This window comes from Pristis pectinata, chromosome 9 (assembly GCF_009764475.1).
Source record: "Pristis pectinata isolate sPriPec2 chromosome 9, sPriPec2.1.pri, whole genome shotgun sequence".
Taxonomy (NCBI): Eukaryota; Metazoa; Chordata; class Chondrichthyes; order Rhinopristiformes; family Pristidae; genus Pristis; species Pristis pectinata.
This window is the reverse complement of record NC_067413.1, coordinates 7,185,333-7,199,553: the sequence shown is the minus strand read 5'-3', so window position 1 is coordinate 7,199,553 and position 14,221 is coordinate 7,185,333. Positions and strand designations below refer to the sequence as shown.

The 14,221-nt window shown below is 39.5% G+C and overlaps 1 protein-coding gene across 1 annotated transcript in view; it reads right to left on the bottom strand.

Moving 5' to 3' along the window:
- Positions 1-14,221, bottom strand: part of LOC127574065 (intermembrane lipid transfer protein VPS13B-like) — a 795,946-nt gene that overhangs the window by 666,525 nt on the left and 115,200 nt on the right. The window contains 1 exon segment of the mRNA XM_052022696.1: positions 8,676-8,950. Within this exon segment, the coding sequence (XP_051878656.1) occupies positions 8,676-8,950 (275 nt within the window).

Genomic DNA, 14,221 nt, shown 5'->3' with positions numbered 1-14,221 from the left:
ACAGCATACAACAATAATGCAGCAACATGAGACTATTTCTGACCCAAGTTAAGTGTAAATTAATTTCAAACATTTTTACTGGGCAATTAGAACAATTGTAAGTAATACTTCTGAAAATTGGCATGATTATATGAGGCTTGGTAATCATACATTGTGAATATTATGCAATTACAGCTGGAATCCTTTAACATATTAAATGAAAACAGAACAAAATGCCAAGATAAATTTTAAAATGTATTTGAGAGGTTGTGAAATTCGTTCACAATAAAATATTATATTTCAATTTTGCTAAATTAGGTTAAAACTCAATCGTTCCAAATTGTTGTAGTTTGTATTATTGCACTTTTTTTTAAAAGCAGCTACTACTGAAGCTACTGTTCTAGATTTGCTTCTCTAAAACAGTATTTTTTTGCAAATTGAACAATTCACACTGTTATGCTCAGCTGTTATTTTCAGGAATGACATGATAAAAACGGCTGCTGCAGCAGCTACTTACCCACACTTGATAAAAGATTGTTCAATAAAATATAGAGTGGTACAGTCAGAAAGAAATACAGCATGGAAACAGGCCCTTCAGCCCACCGAGCCTGCACCAACCATCAACCACCCATTTACACTAATCCTACATTAATCGCATTTTTTATTCTTCCCACATTTTCATCAACTCTAAGATAAAATATGCTGGGAACGTTCAGCAGGTCAGGCAGCATCTGTGGAAAGAGACCAAAGACGTTAAACCTATTAAGTTCTCCAGAAATGCTGCCTGATGTGCTAAGTGCTTCCAGCAATTTCTGTTTTTATTTCAGTTTTCCAGTGTCTGCGATTTTTAATTTGCATTAAACCAACATGGCACAGCAGGCTATCTTTTCCATAAACACACACTGGAAAGAACAAAGAATATACATTACAGGGTTTAACTTGCATAGAAAATAGAACAAAGAACCCTACAGGACAGGAACCTGCCCTTCAGCCCATCATGTCTGTGCCGACCATAATGCCAATCCAAACTAATTTCATATGCCTGCACATGGTCTATATCACTCTTTTTCTCTGACTGTTCATGTATCTGTCTAAATGTATCTTAAATGTTGCTATCGTATTTGCTTCCAACACTTCCCCTGGCAGTGCATTCTAGGCACCTACTTGTGTAGAAAAAACTTGCCTCATAATTCTCCTTTCAACTTTCCCCCTCTCACCTTAAAGCTATGCCGTCTAGTATTTGACATTTCTGCCCTGGGAAAAAGACTTCATCTACCCTATCCATGCCTTTCACAATCTTATATACTTCTAGCCTCTGACCTCCAGAGAAAACAATCCAAGTTTGTCCAACCTCTCCTTATAGTTAATACTGTCCAGTTCAGGCAACACCCTGGTGAACCTCTTCTGTACCTCACATTTAGCTGGATTAAACTCCATCTGCATTTCTCTGCTCATATCTGCAACTAATCTATATCCCGCTGTATCCTTTGGCAATCTTCCATGCAATCCACAACACCACCAATCTCTCCAAAGCCTCCACATCCTGCCTATAATGTGGCAACCAGAGCTGCACACAAGACTCCAAATGTGACCTAACCAAAGTTTCACACAGCCACAACATGACTTCCTGACTTTTATACTCAACACCCCAACTGACGAAGGCAAGTATGTTGTACGCCTTCTTTACCACTATCTAGTTGTGTTGCTACTTTCAGGGAGCTATGGACTTGCACCCCAAGATCCTTCTGTACATCAATGTCCAAACTATCATCAATGTTCACTGGTTGTTTACTGGCATGAACTCACTGTGGACGTCAATATCTGCAGTGCAGAGTACATAAAACAGTACAGTACAGGAACAAATGATATTCTCCCAAAATGCAACACTTCAACACCTCACATTTACTGGATTAAACTCCATCTGCATTTCTCCATTCATATCTGCAATTAATCTATATCCCACAGTATCCTTTGGCAATCTTCTATGCTATCCACAGCACCACCAATCTTTGTATTATATACAAACTTACTAACCTACTTTCATCCAGGTCATATACAGAATATATTATATATATCACAAACAGCAGAGGTCCCAGTACAGATCCCTGCGGAACACCACTAGTCACAGGCCTCCAGCCAGAATAAGTCCCTATGACACACCCCATGTCTTCTAAGCCAATTCTGAATCCAAACAGCCAAGTTACCGTGCATCCCATACATCTTAATCTTCTGGATGAACCTACCAGAGGCATAGATAGCGTAGACAGCCGTTATCTTTTCCCCAGGGTCAAAATATCTAATACTAGAGAACATACATTTAAGGAGAGAGGGGGTGTTCAAAGGAGATGTGCAGGGCAAGCTTTTGTTTTTATTTTACACAGAGAGTGGTTAGTGCCTGGAATATGCTGCCCAAGGTGGTAGTGGAGACAAATAAGATAGAGGCATTTAAGCAGCTCTTAGATAGGCACATGGATATGCAGAGAATGGAGGGATATGGACATAGTGCAGGCAGAAGGGATTAGTTTAGTTAGGCCTTTAATTACTAGTTTAATTAGTTCGGCCCAAGTTTCTCTAACCTCTCCTCATAACATATGCTCTCTAATCAATGCAGCATCCTGATAAACCTCTTCTGTACCCTCTTCAAAGAGTCTACATCTTTCCCATAATGGGGTGACCAGAACTGAATGCAATACACTCAAGGCGATCTAACTAGAGCTCTATAAAGCTGCAACATGACTTCCTGACTCAATGCCTCAACTAATAAAGGCAAGCATGCCATACACCTTCTTTAACAACCTATCAACCTGTGCAGCCACTTTCAGGGAGCTATGGACTTGGACCCCAAGATCTGTACATCAACACTGTTAAGGATCTTGCCATTAACAGTGTACTGTCCCTTTACATTTGATCTCCCAAAGTGCAACACCTCACATTTGGCCGGATTAAACTCAATCTGCCATTTCCCTGCCCATATCTGCAACTAGTTTATATCCTGCTGTATCCTTTGGCAATCTTCTACGCTATCCATAACACCATCTATCTTTGTATCGTCTGCGAACTTACTAACCCACCCATCCACATTTTCATCCAGGTCACTTATATATAAATCACAAACAGCAGAGGTCCCTGTACATATCCCTGAGAAACACCACTAATCACGGACCTCCAGCCAGAATAAGTCCAATTGACCACTACCCTCCTGTCTTCTATGGCAAGCTAATTCTGAATCTAAACAACAAGGTCACTGTGGATCTTCTAGATGACCCTACCATGAGGGACCTTATCAAACACCTTACTAAAATCACCTTCATCACCTCCTCGAAAAACTCAATCAAGTTAGTAAGATACAACTTGCCCCACACAAAGCCATGTTAACTGTCCCTAATAAGGCCATGGTTTTCCAAATGCTCATAAATCCTATCCCTAAGAACCCTCTCCAATAGCTTCCCTACCACTGACATGTCTATAGTCAAACTCACCAGTCTATAGTTTCCAGGATTAAATTACTCCAGGAGTAATTACATATACAGCAAATGATTACTCAGTCTAGTACTCCACTGAGAATAGTAAAGCATGACTTTGAGTAATGTAATTGTGATCCTTTTCCTCCAAAAAAGGACAAAATTATCAGTTTTTTGGTTACATTTCAGCTTCAGTGCTGGGATCCCAACTGAAACTTCCCAATCTCCTTGTTTTTTCCCTTTTTGGCAATTAGTGAAAACATCAGTTGATAAAAACACTAATGGGACAACTAGATCAGACAAGATTCAAGAAACACAAGAGACTGCAGATGCTGGTATTTGGAGCAGAAAATAAACTGTTGGAAGAACTCAGTAGTTCAAGCAGCATCTGTGGAGGCAAAGGGATGGTCGATCATCCCTTTGCCTCCACAGATGCTGCTTGTCCTGTTGTGTTCTTCCAGCAGTTTATTTTTTGCTCCAGGTAAGATTCAACTCTGAATCAATACAGAGCAACACAAATTGTTAAGGTGGATTGGGGTGGGGTGTGGCTGTGACGAAAGAAATAACACAGGATACCTGTTTTCAACCACTATCTATTAGCCCCTACTGAAAATACAGATATTTCAGATACCAGACTTAGAGACCTACACTAAGGACTTCAAGGATACGAAGATACAATGCAGCTTCAAGAAACCTGAGCATTTAAGTCTTAGCTAGTTTGTGGACTTTGTTGTGTTCAGTTTTGGATGCCATTGTTCCATCATTATTACACTGAATATACTTCAGAAGCACCTTATTGGCAATAAGATGCCACTCTGAGAGTATGAAAGATATTCCAAGGGATCCTTCCTTTGCATTATAATAGTGACTTAATAACAGTCTCAAAAAGAATATACTTTGATCTTGTGTTTCCAATCCACTGCATTGTTTTCTCATCATAATTTGCTCAAAATCAACCAGGCCAAAAGATAACGGAATTTTAAGGGAAAATTGGATTTACTGGTAACTTAAGTTTCCACAATCCCTTGTAATAGTTTTAAAAACATCACACCAGAAATTGGCCCTACAGTACCAGTCATCACCCCTGGGTGACTTTATAACCACTGGTTGCTTCTAATAATTGCACTTATTTTCAAACTTTTGGAAAAGGTCTAAAAATTATAGAGGGTCTATTTACAATATGTCTCAGTCAATAAGTTGGAAGCAAAGCAGGGCAAAGCATATGTCTGAACACACAGTAAATAGCTGATTGTGCAAAGTCAATTTACTCAGAAAACAAAGTCTGTTCAAAACATGGTGGAAACACAAACTATAACAACTTCTCCAAATGAGAAAGTAGATAATATCTCCGAATAATATCTCCAGATGAATGCAGCGAGTGGGGGCCGGTTACATAGAAACTGTGTACATGAAATAAACCTCAGTCATTTGTGGTAAAGTGATTTGATTGGCAGGGGAATTATCCAATCATTATCACACTGTCTAGGTACAGCATTGTCACAATATGCAGCATAAAAATTAGATCTTTTGAATGCACGGACCATTAGAAGTACAATTTTAAATGTTTTCAATGTATCTTCCCTTTTAAAATTGCTGAGAAATTGATTATTCACACCCAAAGTAATCAGAAAATAATTTTGTTTATTGTTTAGATGGCATTGTCATTCATTAATAATATGATGGTGGATTGACACGCATTTAAAATGCTTACTTTCAGTTGTATAAATGAAATTTTACAAAGCAAAGACTCTTAAATATACCAAATAATCTAGTTTCCAAAAGTATCAAAAAAATTATAAGTTGTTAGAAAAGGAATAGCAAGAATTGCTCCATTAACATAGCAGCTTTGCTATGAGGTACGTCATGTTACCAAATAAGCTACCTAAGTAGATATTAGGGCAGATGAGCAAAAGCTTGTTCAGAGGTGGGTTTAAGGAGAAATGAGAGGTAGAAAGGCAGAAAGGTTTCAGGGTGAAATTACAAAGATTAGAAATTTGTCAGTTGAAAATAATACCACTAATAGTGGAATCTTATATACCTTTTATAATCTTGTATACCTCTTATAATCTCATAATCTTATATACCTCTATCAAGTCTCCTCTCATCCTCCATCACTCCAAAGTGAAAAGCCCCAACTCGCTCAACCTCTCCTCATAACACATGCTCTCCAACCCAGGTAGCATCCTTGTAAATCTCCTCTGCACCCTCTCCAAAGCTTCTACATCCTTCCTATAATGTGGTGGCCAACACAATATTCCAAGTGTGGTATAACTAGAGTCTTATAGAGCTGCAACATTACCTCTCAGCTCTTGAACTCAATCCCCCAGCTCATGAAGGCCAGCACACCATATGCCCTCTTAACCGCCCTATCAACTTGTGCGGCAACTTTGAGGGATCTATGTACTTAGACCCCAAGATCCCTCTGTTCCTCCACACTGCTAAAAATCCTGCCATTAACCATGTACTCTACCTTCAAGTCCGTTCTTCCAAAGTGCATCACTTCACACTTCTCCAGATTGAGCTCAATCAGCCACTTCTCCGCCCAGCTCTGCATCCTATCTAAATCCCATTGCAACCTATGACAACCTTCTTCTCTATCTTCTACACCACCAACCTTCATGTCATCTGCAAACTTACCAACCCATCCTACCACTTCCTTATCCAAATCATTTATAAAAATCACAAAGAGCAGGGGTCCCCGAACAGATCCCTGCAGAACACCACTAGTCACCATCCTCCAGGTTGAATACTCCCCTTCGCAAGCCAATCTCAAAAGCACACAGCTAATTTTCCATAGATCCTAAATGGGGAAATTTGTCAAACGCCTTGCTAAAATACATATATACCACATCCACCTCACTACCTTCATCAACTTGTCTCGTCACTTCCTCAAAAAACTCAATTAGGCTCATGAGGCACGTTGACTATGCCTAATAAGACTATGCTTCTCCAAATGTTCATAAATCCTGTCCCTAAGAATTCTCTCAATAGTTTGCCCACCACTATAATTCCCAGGATTATCCCTTTTACCCTTCCTGAACAATGGAACAAGGATTGCCATTCTCCAATCCACTGGTGCCACTCCTGTGGCCAGAGAGGACTCAAAGATCATCGTTAACACTCCAGCAATCTCTTCCCTCGCTTTCCATAGTAACCTGGGATATATCCTGTCCAACCCCAGGGATTTATCTATCCTAATGCATTTTAGTAGCTCCAACACTCTTCTTTCTTAACCTTGACATGCTCCAACACATTCGCCTGTTCTACGCTAGCCTTACGTTCATCCAAGTCCCTCTCCCTAGTGAGAACTGAAGCAAAATATTCATTTCGGACCTCACCTCCCTCCTTCACCTCCAGACACAATTCCCCCCCCCCCCCCCAATCCCTGAGCGGTCCTACCCTCACCCTAGTCATCCTCTTGTACCTCACATACATGTAGAACGGCTTAGAGTTTTCCTTAACCCTACTTGCCAAGGCCTTCTCATGTCCCCTTCTAGCTCTCCTAAGTTCCTTCTTAAGCTCCTTCCTGGCTACCTTATAACTCTTGAGAGCCCTATCTGATTTTTGCTTCCTAAACCTTAAATATGCTTCCTTCCTCCTCTTGACTAAACCTTCCACCTCTCTTGCTAACCATGGTTCCTTCGCCCTACCATCCTTTCCTTGTCTCATCTGGACAAATCAATCTAGAACCCCATGTAAGTGGTCCCTAAACAACCTCCACATTTCTGGTGTACATTTACCAGAGAACATCTGTTCCCAGTTTACACACCAAAGTTCTTGCCTAATACCATCGTAATTCGCCCTTCCCCAATTAAATATTTTCCCATAATGTCTGCTCCTATCTTTATCCATGGCTATGCTAAAGGTCAGGGAATTGTGGTCATTATCCCTGAAATGCTCACCCACCAAGAGGTATTTCACCTGACCAGGCTCATTGCCTAATACCAGATCCAGCATGGCCTCTCCTCTAGTCGGCCTGTATACATACTTTATTTATTTATATAGCATGCTAACAGGCCCTTCCAGCCTAATGAGCCCACACCACTCAATTACACTCAAGTTAACCTACTAACCCGTATGTCTTTGGAATGTGGGAGGAAACCGGAGCACCCGGAAGAAACCCACACAGTCACGGGGAGAACGTACAAACTCCTAACATAGAGCGGCGGGAATTGAACCCCGATTGCTGGCGCTGCAATAGCGTTACGCTAACTGCTACGCTACCATGTCACGTTTCCTGTTCACACCTAACAAATTCTGCCCCATCTAAACTTTTTGCACTAAGAAGGTGCCAATCAATCTTCGGGAAGTTGAAGTCACCCATGACAACAAACCTGTTATTTTTGCACCTTTCCAAAATCTGCCTGCTTATCTGCTCCTCAGTGTCCCAATGGCTATTTGGGGGCCCATAGAGTACTCCCAATAGAGTGATCACTCCCTTCCTGTTTCTGACTTCCACCCACACCGACTCAACAGACAATCCTTCTATGACGTCCTCCCTTCCTACAGATGTGTTATTATCCCTGACTAGCAATGCCACCCCCCCACCCCTTCTACTCCCTTCCCTATTCCTTTTGAAACATCTAAACCCCAGTACCTCAAGCAGCCACTCCTACCCTTGTGACAGCCAAGTCTCTGTAATGGCCACAACATCGTAATTCCATGTACTGATCTATGGCTCTCAGTGGAAAATGTACGTAAATTAAAAAAATCAATGTTAAAGGTCAGAAACCCGTTTTTACAGCATAATATTGACTTACTACATTCAGCTTCTTCTGCTTTTGATTTCAGAATTTCAGTGCATTACTTTAAATGCAGGGAGTTGGAGTCATGAATAATGTGAATGCATCGATTTAGTTCAACAACAATTACTTGTACTTAGCGTGTGTATAACTTTCCGTGGAATTGATATTGAGCCAAAGGAGGAAAGATTAGACCAAGTAGACATTGTTCTTAAGGAATGCCAAAATGGGAAGAAAGGAGAGGCAATTCCAAAACTGAGGACCTGGCAGCTGATCACGAGATGAAAAAAATTAAGGGGTGGAAGGTTTGGTGGTTCTTCAGAAGATTATCACTCTAACTTAAAGGAATTCAACATACTACAGCATTGTACTCCCTAACATAATATTAATACCTAACATAAAATGATCAAAATCGCCATCTAGATTAGCATATAAAAGTACTAGAGAACATCTATATCAAGTAGTTGTCCACTACTGCCTGGTTCTCACAAACCTTAAAAGTGACAGTTGCTTTGGTGCAGTAGAATCCCACAGAAACCACTGGATCCTTGGGAGGTAATGATCTCAGACGATTTATTTTAATGCCATTTTCATCGACTTCATAGTTCTCATCTCCGTCATCAGAATAACTGACCAATGCAGGAACGAGGGACCATGCCCAAGATACCCATCCTTGATCATCATCCTGCTGCTGCAAAAACTGTTGGATATCAGCATTCTGATACAGGACTCCATGTTGCCCTTGAATCCCTGCTTCAGATTCACCACCTAGAGAGACACAAACACAGTGAAATTTAATGCTGTGACAAAACACTTCAACTGGACTCGTTCATCAACAAGTAACGTTAATTTGGTTTTGCTCCCTCCACAAGTGCTGCTATTCCAGCATTCCTTTTTGGCTCAAATTTGCAGCCATCAAGTCTTTTTGCTTCTTTTCTTGTTCTGAGGGCACCAAAAGTATTTAAGTTTCTGGGACAAACCCTATCATGAGCATTCCCTCTCCAACCTTCTCTCTACAGCTTAAAACAGGTTTGTATTCTCACTATTCCAGTTCCAGTGAAGGATCATTGACTCAAAAAGTGTTCTTTTCTCCACAGATGCTGCCTGACTTGCTGAGTGTTTCTGTCTTTTTAATTTTGTTTTAGTTTCGCATTTGCCATTTTTTTTGCTTCAATTGCTACGGAAGCAGCATCAGACTATAGATTGGAATCGAAAGAATCCTCTTCAGTTGCTGGGAAACTGGGAATGAAAGCTGTATTCTGAGCAATTTTAAAATCCAACATAAGCAAGGCAGAACGGTTTTACAGCACTGGCAGTGCACGGTATTCCTGTAGATTTCTGGCAATACTAATACTTGACAAAGCCAAGCCATGCTGTGGAGATATCACCAGAAGAGCGATACCACCCTCCTTCAGCGTGACCAGCAAGTGGGCTCTTCCCCTAATCCCCCGCAGTGCCATTTACATTCTTCCCATCATCACTGACTTCACTTTCTATTTCACTTCAAGCCATTACAGGTCAAGTTTCCAATTCTTCAAATTAACAGATTTAAAATCAAGATGCACATTCTCCCTGTGTGTGTTCTTGATATATTAACATTGAAAGAGATGAAAATTTATTTGTCAATGCACTGTAAGTGAGCCAGCCAATTTACAATATTTAATAAAGATGAATTTCCATAAACAAAGAATATTACTTGACAAATGCTTGAATTTCAGCAGTTTCCAACATTTCACATTAAAAAAATCTTTAAGGCTCACAAATGGCTCAGAAGAGAGAATTTTTAAACACAATATAAATCAAAATAAAGAGGTGATGGACTGAAAAATAAATCTATTCTTGGTAACAACTATTGGCTGTCAACAAAGAAAGCAGAGCCATGAAGCATGACTAATCATATGTGACTGAGCAGCTTAGAATAGAAAACAGTTCTTTAACAACTGAAGTCACCAATTCCCTCAGACTTGAGAATTCAATTTCTCTCAAAGACTTTTGAGTAATGCAAAGAACTTCTCAAAATGATCACAGGATGTTGACATACATTTTCTATCATTCAATATTGGTTGATGCACTGATTGTATGCCAAGAGACAATGATGGAATACTTTCAAACTGCCTGGATAAATGCAGCTCCAAAAATGTTCAACATCAACACCATCTAGGACAAAGCAGCCACTTGAGCAACACCCCATTCATCAATCGAAACATTCATTCTTCTCCATCCCCAATACAACGTGGCAGCAATGTGTGCCACCTCCTAAATACTCTGCAATGAGGCATTATGACAGCATCTGCCAAACCCGCAATCACCATCATCAAAGATAAGAGCAACTGTCACATAAGATCATAAGAACACAAGGACATAAGAAAGAGGAACAGAAGTAGGCAAATTGACCTCGAGCCTGCTCCACCAGAAAAGGCAATATTGCATGAAATACAAAGGGCTCATATACAGGTACAGCAATTTGGAAGGCTTATGGAATGTTACCGTTCATGGTAGAGAGTATAGACATATGCAATATTTAACTTCATAGTATGCTGATGAGACATATTTAAGGAGGGGTATATTTGCATTGGAGGCGACAGAGAGAAGATCAGCTGGGTTGAATCCTGGGATGAACAGGTTAAGCCTACATTCAACGGAGTACAGAAGAATGAGAATGATCATAATGAAATATCCAAGGTTCTGAGGGGGATAAACAGGTGGATACCAAGTGGACGTTTTCCCTGGTGGGGATATCTCAAACTAGGGGACATAATTTCAGAAATATGAGTCGCCCATTCAGGACAGTAATGAGGAGAATTTTGTTTTCTCTCTGAGGATCGCGACTCTTTGAAATTTGAACTTCAGAGACTCGTGGTAGGTAGGGAGACCTGACTTGTGCACAATATTTTAGGTGAGGTCTCAACAGAGCCTAATACAATGGGTGCAGGACATTGCTATTCTTTGTACCCAAATCCTCTAGCTATAAAGGCCAACACACTATTTGTCCTTCTTATTGCTTAATTGTTTCAGATTCATTTTCCTGCCTGTCTGACACAGTTTTGGACACCTTAATTGAAGAAAACTCCAGTTCTGTAGCTCAGAAGATTTATAAGTCTTCATCCCCATCCTAAAAGGGTGGTCTCTTTCCTATTCATCTGCTTACCTTCAACAAATCTAGGTACAATACACTTGATTCCTTCATCTAAAATCATGAATACTGACGGCAAATGTTTAAGGCTGTAACACTGATTCCTGTGGCACCCTCCACTAATTACAGATCACCAATGTGAAAATATCCCATTTATCCCAACTCTGTTTTCTGTCCACTTATCATTCTTCTATCCATGCTAATATAGTGTCACCAATATCATGAGCTATTATCTTGTATAGTAATATTCTGTGCGCCTTATTGAGTGCCTTCTGGATACCAAAATTTACCACCTTTGCTGGTCCCCTTTATCTGTTTCCCCATCATTACATCCACAACACAACCCACGGGTTCCTCTCTGGATCATACATCATTCTGACTTGTAAAAATATAACCATTCCTTCATTGCCATTGAGTTTAAATCCACAAACTTTCAATCCAACAGCACAGTGGAAGAACATCAGCAGGACCCCAGAAGTTAAGAGCAACTAATTCTGGACAATACATGAGCCCTTGTCAGCCCATATTCTATAATTAAATGGAAAATTTTATAATCTATTGCACATGCCCTGCATGTATAACTGCAGAGGAAGTGAGGTTTTCATTCCTTCTGATTTTAGTTACTGTTGAGATTTAGAAAAAAAAACTTTATTTTACTTTTACTCTTTTACCTCTCTTTGTTGAGCTCTACCTGTCCTTACTTCTCTTTATTAAAGTTTCTGTATTTTCTTTTAGATAGAAATAATTATTCCAACTGACACTTCTGGGTTTTGAATCCCTGTGACTCAGTAAAAATGTTTTAATCTGATTAACTGAAGAGAAAAACTTAGCCTATTCCCTGTCTATACAGGTCCTAGACCTTTTTCAGAAGATACTAGGCTGTTTCTGAATCTCAATGACCTGAAGTTGATGCACAAGATCCCACTATGATGAGTTGTAAGTATAACTCAAGAGGAATGTTATGTGTTCATTGCTTACCACAAAATCCAAGCTAATGACTAAGTAAACAACATTACATGACTTTTAAATACTGGTAGATAAACATTAATGAAACCAAACAGTATTTAAGCTCAGTTGGACAACTTCAATGTTGGACAATAGTGATCCATCCTATGTTGTTCCTCAATTCTTGACACTGCCAGTACTGAATTTATTTTACCAGATACTTACTTTAATGTGAGAAAATAAAACTTAACATTTCTATTTTTCTCTAATCACCCACAATTTGATGATCTCTACTTAAATTATCAGTCACCGTGACAGATTTGGACAATTGTCCAAAAAAATGTCAAATCCTTCCCCCCCCCACCCCCAGCAAAGTTCACAATTGCCAGTAAAAAAGTAAAAATGGGAACCATATTTTATATAAAAGATCTAACTACTATTCTGAACCATATGAGATTCTATCCAAGTATCTTGTTCACAGGTTAAATGTGAGAATAGCAGCAGATTCCTAGATGTGAAGTCCATTGGTATTTGGCAGAAATACACATATTCACAACTGAATGGCCATTAAGTGTTCCCAAGGTGACATAAACCAAAATTGGCCCCATTATAAACATTTACTATCCCCTTCCATTGCCCAAGATTCTGCCACTTTGAGACAGAAGCATTCTAATTCACGCATACACTTAAAAATTATCTGGAAGACATATTCCACCACCACAAAATGTTTTCATACTTGGAAGATGCTAAGGAATGTAAATACAGAGGAATTGTTTAGTCATCACAAAACCATGCTACAATCCATAAATTTTGTTTCTGTTTAAAATTAATATTTGCATCCAAATTATTTTAATTTCCTATCATTACAAAATAACAATTGCAATTTGCAATCTCATAACCAGTTATTAAAGATGAAATTTTAATGTGTTAGATTCTTTCAACAATAGTGAAGAAACAGTGAAAGACGAGCTGCTGGAGGAACTCAGTGGGTTAGGCAGCATTTGTGGAGGGAAATCGCCTGACCTGCTGAGTTCCTCCAGCAGCTCTTTTTTTTTGCTCCAGATTTCAGCAACTGCAGTCTCCCATGTCTCCTGAAGAAACAGTAGCTCTCCTAATAAACTAAATATGATACATTCATAATCCCCAAACACTTCTTCATTCTTGCTATCTCTATAATAGAATGCTGTCAAGAGACTGTTTTGTCAAAACAGGGCCATTTCCAAAGAGACAAAACAAGCGTCATTAAAATAACTTAACACCAGGATATTAAGTTCCCAGTGAGCAATCTTGTGCATCCAGAGTGCACATAAGAATTTGTAAATTCTCAGCACAAAGTTTCTATCAATACAAATTTATAGTTGGAAAATCATACACAGTGAAGACTTGGTAACATATTGAGAGACTAAAGGAGCTAAGGCTTTACTCTTTGGAGAGAAGGACGATGAGGGGAGACATGATAGAGGTGTACAAAATATTAAGAGGAATAGATAGAGTGGACAGCCAGCGACACTTTCCCAGGGCACCAATGCTCAATACAAGAGGGCATGGCTTTAAAGTAATGGGTGGGAAGTTCAAGGGAGATATCAGAGGAAGGTTTTTTTTACCCAGAGAGTGGTTGGGCCATGGAATGTGCTGCCTGGGGTGATGGTGGAGGCAGGTACATTGGTCAAATTCAAGATATTACTAGATAAGCATATGGAGGAATTTAAAATAGAGGGATATGGGGAAGGTAGGGGTTAGATAGTCTTAGGAGAGGTATAAAGGTCGGCACAACATTGTGGGCCAAAGGGTCTGTATTGTGCTGTACTGTTCTATGATTCTATGATATTAATCACATGTTTAAAAATTCCACAATGCATTATATAACTAACTCCATATACACTCATTCTCAGGGCATAATGATGCATAATAATGTCAATACAGTTGTAAAATTTCAACTGCACTTACATACTCAAAATACC